Source organism: Salvelinus sp. IW2-2015, linkage group LG36 (genome assembly GCF_002910315.2).
Source record: "Salvelinus sp. IW2-2015 linkage group LG36, ASM291031v2, whole genome shotgun sequence".
NCBI lineage: Eukaryota > Metazoa > Chordata > Actinopteri > Salmoniformes > Salmonidae > Salvelinus > Salvelinus sp. IW2-2015.
This window is the reverse complement of record NC_036875.1, coordinates 11,744,723-11,752,128: the sequence shown is the minus strand read 5'-3', so window position 1 is coordinate 11,752,128 and position 7,406 is coordinate 11,744,723. Positions and strand designations below refer to the sequence as shown.

Below are 7,406 nucleotides of genomic sequence, written 5' to 3'. Positions count from 1 at the left end.
TGAGGGAATGTGATGACGTATATTCCATTTCGTGGGAAAACCTCGTTTTCGAAATGGCATGTCTCGAGTTCGGGAACAAGAATTAGCAACGTCACTAAAACATAACATTGAGAAATAACAAAAGTCTTGGGCAAAAGGGTAAGTTGTCCTAAAATGAGCTCGCTAGCATAATGGATTCCATTCCAAGCACAGAGGAGTTATCTGGAGCAGTGACAAGTCCTTCTTCCTCTGGCAGTCCAACAGACAAATCTGGGTTTGGTGATGCCAGGAGACGCTACATCACCAATTCATAGTTCAAACTGTAACGTTTGGTGGAGGAGGAATAATGGTCTGGGGCTGTTTTTCATGGTTCAGGCTAGGCCCCTTAGTTCCGGTGAAGGGACATCTTAATCTTAATGACATTCTAGACGATTCTGTGCTTCCAACTTTGTGGCAACAGTTTGGGGAAGGACCTTTCTTGTTTCAGCATGACAATGCCCCTGTGCATGACAATGCCCCTGTGCATGACAATGCCCCTGTGCATGACAATGCCCCTGTGCATGACAATGCCCCTGTGGATCATACAGAAATGGTTTGTCGAGATCGGTGTGGAAAAACTTGACTGACCTGCACAGAGCCCTGACCTGAACCACATCGAACACCTTTGAGATTAATTGGAACGCCGATGCGAGCCAGGCCTAATCGCCCAACATAAGTATCCCGACCTTAGTAATGCTCTTGTGACTGAATGGAAGCAAGTYCCCGCAGCAATGTTCCAACATCTAGTGGAAAGCCTTCCCTGAAGAGTGGAGGCTGTTATAGCAGCAAAGGKKGGACCAACTCCATATTAATGCCCATGATTTTGGRATGAGATGTTCGATGAGCAGGTGTCCACGTACATTTGATCATGTAGTGTAAATGCATTGTCTGTCCTTGCATGCCGGTCGGCAGACGCGTCACACTCCCTCGTCTGATTGGTCGTTTCCCAAGAACCTTAAACCGGCATACACGTCATCACACTCCCTCGTCTGATTGGTTGTGTATGCGGGCCTTCTGACTTTGTGGCTGTGGTAWCTAGTGCCGACCCAACACAATGGCTAGAAKGGATCCAGCTTTTGTCAAATTAACGTATTTTTTTGTTGCATTTTTAGCTAACCCTATCCTGCTACGTTAATTCAACTAACCTGCTAAGAAAAGTCAATACAACGTTAATTTGACAAAAACTGGATMTTTTTTGTTGCCATGACCCAACACAACGGATGTGTATTGCGGAATTACGTATGCAGAAGAGCGACAGTCAAATGAACATCCGCAGCAGAGATTTGCTGGAAATCATCTTACTACGCCAGTAGGGAGCACTGTCTACTCAAAGTACTAAGATCGCAGTTGCGSCTAATGAAGATAAGCGTTACCGGAGAGATACATGTCCTAGTCCTGACAATKTATCTGCATGTAATACTATGATTTGGATCCAAGGTGTGAAATTCCATTAACCCTACAGATAATATATACATACATACCGTTCAAAAGTTTGGGATCACTTAGAAATGTCCTTGTTTTTGAAAGAAAATCACATTTTTTTTACCATTAAAATAACACAAAATTGATCAGAAATRCAGTGTATAGACACTGTTAATTTGTAAATTACTATTGTAGCTGGAAACGGCTGATTTAAAAAAAACTATTATGGAAAATCTATATAGGCTTACAGAGGCTCATTATCAGCAACCATCACTCCTGTGTTTCAATGGCACGTTGTGTTAGCTAATCCAAGTTTATCATTTTAAAAGGCTAATTGATAATTAGAAAAACCTTTTGCAGTTATGTAAGCACMGCTAAGAACTGTTTTTCTGATTTAAAGAAGCAATAAAACTGGCCTTTAGTCTAGTTGACATTCTGGAGCATCATCATTTGTGGGTTCGATTACATGCTCAAAATGGCCAGAAACAAAGAACTGTCTTCTGAAACTCRTCAGTATATTCTTTTTCTGAGAAATGGCTATTCCATGCGAGAAATTGCCAAGAAACTGAAGATCTGGTACAACGCTGTGTACTACTCCCTTCACAGAACAGCGCAAACTGKCTCTAACCAGAATAGAAAGAGTTGGAGGCCCGGTGCACAACTGAGCAAGAGGACAAGTACATTAGTGTGTCTAGTCTGAGAAACAGACACCTCACAAGTCCTCAACTGGCAGCTTCATTAAATAGTACCSGCAAAACACCAGTCTCAACACCAACAGTGAAGAGGCGACTCCGGGATGCTGGCCTTCTAGGCAGAGTTGCAAAGAAAAATACATATCTTAGACTGGCCAATAAAAATAAAAGATTAAGATGGGCAAAAGAACACAGACACTGGACAGAGGAACTCTGCTTAGAAGGCCAACATCTCAGAGTCGCCTCTTCGCTGTTGACATTGAGACTGTTGTTTTGCGAGTACTATTTAATTGAGCTGCCAGTGATCAAAATGCAACAAAAATGTATATAGACCTCATGTCTACAAAAATGCTGGTAATGTTATAATGTACTAAATCATTTGCAAAATATGCTTTAATACTATTAAGCAGCAATCACTAATTTTGTGCACAAATTAGTTTACATCCCTGTTAGTGAGCATTTCTCCGTTGCCAAGATAATCCATCCAGCTGACAGGTGTGGCATATCAAGAAGCTAATTAAACAGCATGATCATTACACAGGTGCACCTTGTGATGGGGACAATAAAAGGCCACTCTAAAATGTGCAGTTTTGTCACACAATACAACGCCACAGATTTGAGGGAGCGTGCAATTGGCATGCTGACTGCAGGAATGTCCACCAGAGCTGTTGCCAGATAATTGAATGTTAATTTCTCTACCATAAGCCTTCTCCAATGTTGTTTTAGAGAATTTGGCAGTACTTCCAACCGGCTTCACAACCGCCGACCACATTCATGGCATCATGTGGGAAAGTGGTTTACTGATGTCAACGTTGTGAACAGAGTGCCACATGGTGGCGGTGGGGTTATGGGCAGGCATAAGCTACTGACAACGAACACACTTTCATTTGATCGATGGCAATTTGAATGCACAGAGATTACATGACAAGAACTTGAGGCCCATTGTCRTGCCATTCATCCGCCGCCATCACCTCATGATAATGCACAGCCCCATATCACAAGGATCTGTACTAAATTCCTGGAAGCTGAAAATGTCCCAGTTCTTCCATGGCCTGCATACTCACCAGACATGTCACGCATTGAGCATGTTTGAGGATGCTCTGGATCGACGTGTACGACAGCGTGTTCCAGTTCCCGCCAGTATCCAATAACTTCGCACAGCCATTGAAGAGGAGTGGGACAACATTCTACAGGCCACAACCAACAGCCTGATCAATTATATGTGAAGATTTCATGCTGCATGAGGCAAATGGTGGTCACACCAGATACTGTTTTTCTGATTCCCGCCCCTACTAAAAAGGTATCTGTGACCAACAGATGCATATCTGTATTTCCAGTCATATGAAATACATAGATTAGGGCCTAATTTATTTATTTCAATTAACTGATTTCCTTGTATAAACTGTAACTCAGTAAAAAATTTGACATTGTTGAATTTATATTTTTGTTCAGTATATTTGATAATCTGTCTAATCTTCAATAGGCTAGTTAAATCCTTTATCAAATCATTGTCCATTACATTCAATTACATCAAATAAAAAAACTGTTTAAAGATCAACATTCTGGAACTGTTGGAAACAATTCCTCAAGGTGCTATTTGGAACAAAGGTTTACATTTGCTGAGGGAATGCCAGTAGATAAATGCAACTTTTTAAAGCATCAACAGACAGACAGAATCAGCAGTTGGATTTCATGTTACTCAGTTGACCTGTCCGGAGTCCTCCAATTTACCACTCCTTCTTCTGGCATCTCCATTGCCTTTGGGGTCAATCGGGTCAGTTTGTTGAGACACTTTGGTGCCAACTGACCCACCCCCGTTAGTAGGCGGGGAGCGCAGGACCTGCTCACTGGGGCGTTTCCAAGAGGGGCGAGTAGCGATCCAGAGGATGATTCCTCCAAAAATAACTATAAGTACTCCCAGCACATTCACAAAGGTGGCCTCTGGGGGAGAGTCTTTGTAACTGGGATTTTTCCTGAGAGACAAAGAAGAGAGTTAGCTATAGCTGTAATATGTTTATAAAACGGGGTCTCTAAGTACCAAAGTTTAGTGTATGTCCCATATTTCCCATATTATAAAACTTACAGGCCAAAAATGAGCTTCTCTGTGATGCCCATAAGTGCAGTGGCTATGACACTGGTAAAGATGAACAGGCCACTGTAGATGTGCAGGGGCATAAACGCGGCTCTCAGGTATGTCGGGGTGATGGGTATCAGGTATATACACACTCCCAGGACAAGCTGCTCAGTAAAAGAAGGAAACATCAGGAAACTGTGTCAAGCATTGTAATGAAGAATGGAATATACCGGTCTTACTGTGCCATAAAATGTACTTCATAAACAGCCTACACAAGCGTCCATGCATAGAGCTGTAGTTAAATAGTAACAACAAAATCTATTAGAATGATGCTTTATGACAAAGCTTTATAACAATATAATACATTACGAAGCATTCATTAAGGACATTTCTACAGCATTATAATAGGCTACACAATATATTTTGGTGTACTTACCTGTAGTGAATAAAGTATCACAGCTGCTAGCCCCACCCAGCTGTGCAGGCTGTACATGTTGGGGATGTTTTGTGCGTTGTGGAAGTCAAATACTGCTACCAGAGATATGGCAGCRAAAATGAAGGCCAGTATGTTTAAGCCAGCATGAATAAACTTCATCATTAACTTGCTGCACTTCCAGGTCCATGGCAACCTATACACGACAATGGCTGAAACCGACAAAAGTAGCATACTTATTCAACTGATGTTTAATCATGAAAATGCATTCAATCCAAAGTGATTGAATGTGAATAATACTCGGAGATGAGCAATTCTTGCTATACATACCAGATGTTGTAACATCCTGTTTCTTACATCSCTATGAGGTAGGCCTACTTCTACACATAAAATATGGCCATCGCATTATATCATTTTGTTTAGTTTAAGCGGGTAGGCCAATAAAATCCTTTTTAACTAATGTAATCCCAAGCACATACAAATCAAAGTTAAATGTGTCATTTAGGCTACACTCAAGGAAAGAGCCTACTTCAAGTGGAAGAATGCACACGGTCTGGAATGTTGGTAGAAAATCTGAGTATAACTCATTCGCTTAAACTTTGTAAAGAATCAAAGGGTCTTGTTTTACTCAGAAATGCATCAGTGCAACATTAGCATAGATCGTGCTCTAACATATTTGTATACAACAAAACTGATGATAATAAAGCAAACAACCGAAACGGTTTAGAAAACAATGCATATTTCTTTCAATAATAGTACCCTGACATTGAATAGATACAATGTAGCCCTTTTCTTTGAGTTAACGTTACTTCGGAATTTTGGGAGAAAAATCTTCCAGGTTCCAAACGGCTTGGTGAAATAACTTTCAGATCAAAATAACTTGTTAAAACGAAGACTTTGTCGGCCAAACTCAATCGCTTCAGATTTAGCTGAATTCTGTACAAGAGAGAGTAATAAACAGATACAAACTTCTCACCAATTCCCTGCATAAAAATGAACCCGGTAACGATTAAAACCGGGTGCCAATTGAATTCGGCCAGTCCTCCATCCCATGCTAAACCTTCCTTGAAGTAGAAAACCCATCTCAAAACAAAAATTATCGAGACAAAACCAACGGTAACCGCAGCGGACAAAGCGAACAGGAACTGCTTGAAATTCTCCATCGCCATCTCTAACAGCGCGAACGCCAACACTAGATTAATGAAGGAAGTGATTTGAGGAATTTCAAGTGGGGAGTAGGGGGGGGGGCGTCATGAGTCATTATTTTCCAATAACAAATCTACAAATGTTTTGTAACACCAACGTTTTGTAACCTTCGTTGTTACAAATGGGTCAGACAGAACAGACTGGTCTCATAGACTAGACGTAACATAGTAATCGGTCAATCCGGGACYCTCAAATTAGTATGATATGTTACGTTTGGTATGSTTACATACGACAAGGCAAAAATAAAAGGATAATTGTTGGTCTGGGTGGAACGGTGGGCGTATAACACAAATGTATAATAACTCCAAGGCTGCATGTTGGAATCTCATCAGACAATTTTAGCTAATTAGCAACTTTCAACTTCTTACTGCTTTTTAGCTAGGAATTGTAATTCGTAACATATCATACGAAATGGATTAAGGACATTCACAAATGAATACATACCATACGAAATGTAACATATACTAAATGGAGAGTGAAGTATTTAGGTAAAGAATGATACGAAATGCTCTGAGGCCAGGTAACACAGACACAGCAGATATAAAACAGATCACCAATGTGTCGTGCACAACATTAGCATGAGCAACAATAGAAGAATCGATGTTCGCTGTTCAAAATATAAGTCCCAAATTGAAACTGATTCAAACAGATACAAATTGTGGAATAATGCCACAATTGGACAAGATAATATTTTGAAATCGAACTGTGGATGTATTTGAATTCAGAATTGCATTGGGGGCATACTTATTYGCACTGTACAGCCTAACCTATTGTATGGATTGTGGACTCATGAAATGGCATATCAGCCTATTCTGTGACACTCAAAGAACACAACTGTAAAGAGTTTACACAAATATTAGCGTCTTAGCTCTTATTGCAGGACTTTGATTGTGGGTAATCACTTTTCCAGTCAGTCTGCTGTGTGTTGGACATTCATATTGCACTGTACAGCCTAACCTATGGATTRTGCACCTATGAAATGGGAAATCAGCCTACTCAGTGACACCCACAGAACACAACTGTAAAGAGTTTACACAAATATTAGCATCTCAGCTCTTATTGCGGGACTCTGAAACCACTGAAATGAGCAACATATTTATAAGCTCAGCYGTAWAAATATGTAAAAATATTWAAAAAWWWWWMMRKWMCMRKYMARKWWKGRMMMMMYYWMYYMWTYMARGGKTTTYYTTWWTTTAAAAAWKKTYYWMMWTKKWRRAWKRWWWTKRARRMMWYYWAAMYWWKRAAWWAMMMMWWWKGRAWYMWKKWWTWAMCMAAAAAGTGTTAAACAAATCAAAATATATTTTAGTTTCTAGAAAGWAGCYACCCTTTGCCYTGACAGCTTTGCACACTCTTGGCATTCTCTCAACCAGCTTAACCTGGAATGCCTTTCCAACAGTCTTGAAGGAGTTCCCACATATGCTGAGCATTTGTTGCCTGCTTTTCCTTCACTCTGTGGTCCAACTCATCTCAAACCATCTCAATTGGGTTGAGGTCAGGTGATTGTGGATGCCAGGTCATCTGATGCAGCACTCCATCACTCTCCTTCTTGGTCAAATAGCCC

At 40.5% G+C, this 7,406-nt stretch overlaps 1 protein-coding gene across 1 annotated transcript; it reads right to left on the bottom strand.

The window, feature by feature from the left end:
• Nucleotides 1–3,487: 3,487 nt before the first annotated feature.
• On the bottom strand, nucleotides 3,488–5,857 carry LOC111959972 (plasma membrane ascorbate-dependent reductase CYBRD1). The gene is made up of 4 exons (XM_023981828.2): nucleotides 5,616–5,857; nucleotides 4,643–4,851; nucleotides 4,216–4,370; nucleotides 3,488–4,105 (listed from the first exon to the last, which is right to left on the bottom strand). Exons 1-4 carry the CDS (start codon nucleotides 5,806–5,808, stop codon nucleotides 3,832–3,834), a joined length of 831 nt encoding a protein of 276 aa, XP_023837596.1. The 5' UTR covers nucleotides 5,809–5,857; the 3' UTR covers nucleotides 3,488–3,831.
• Between the last annotated feature and the right edge of the window lie 1,549 nt (nucleotides 5,858–7,406).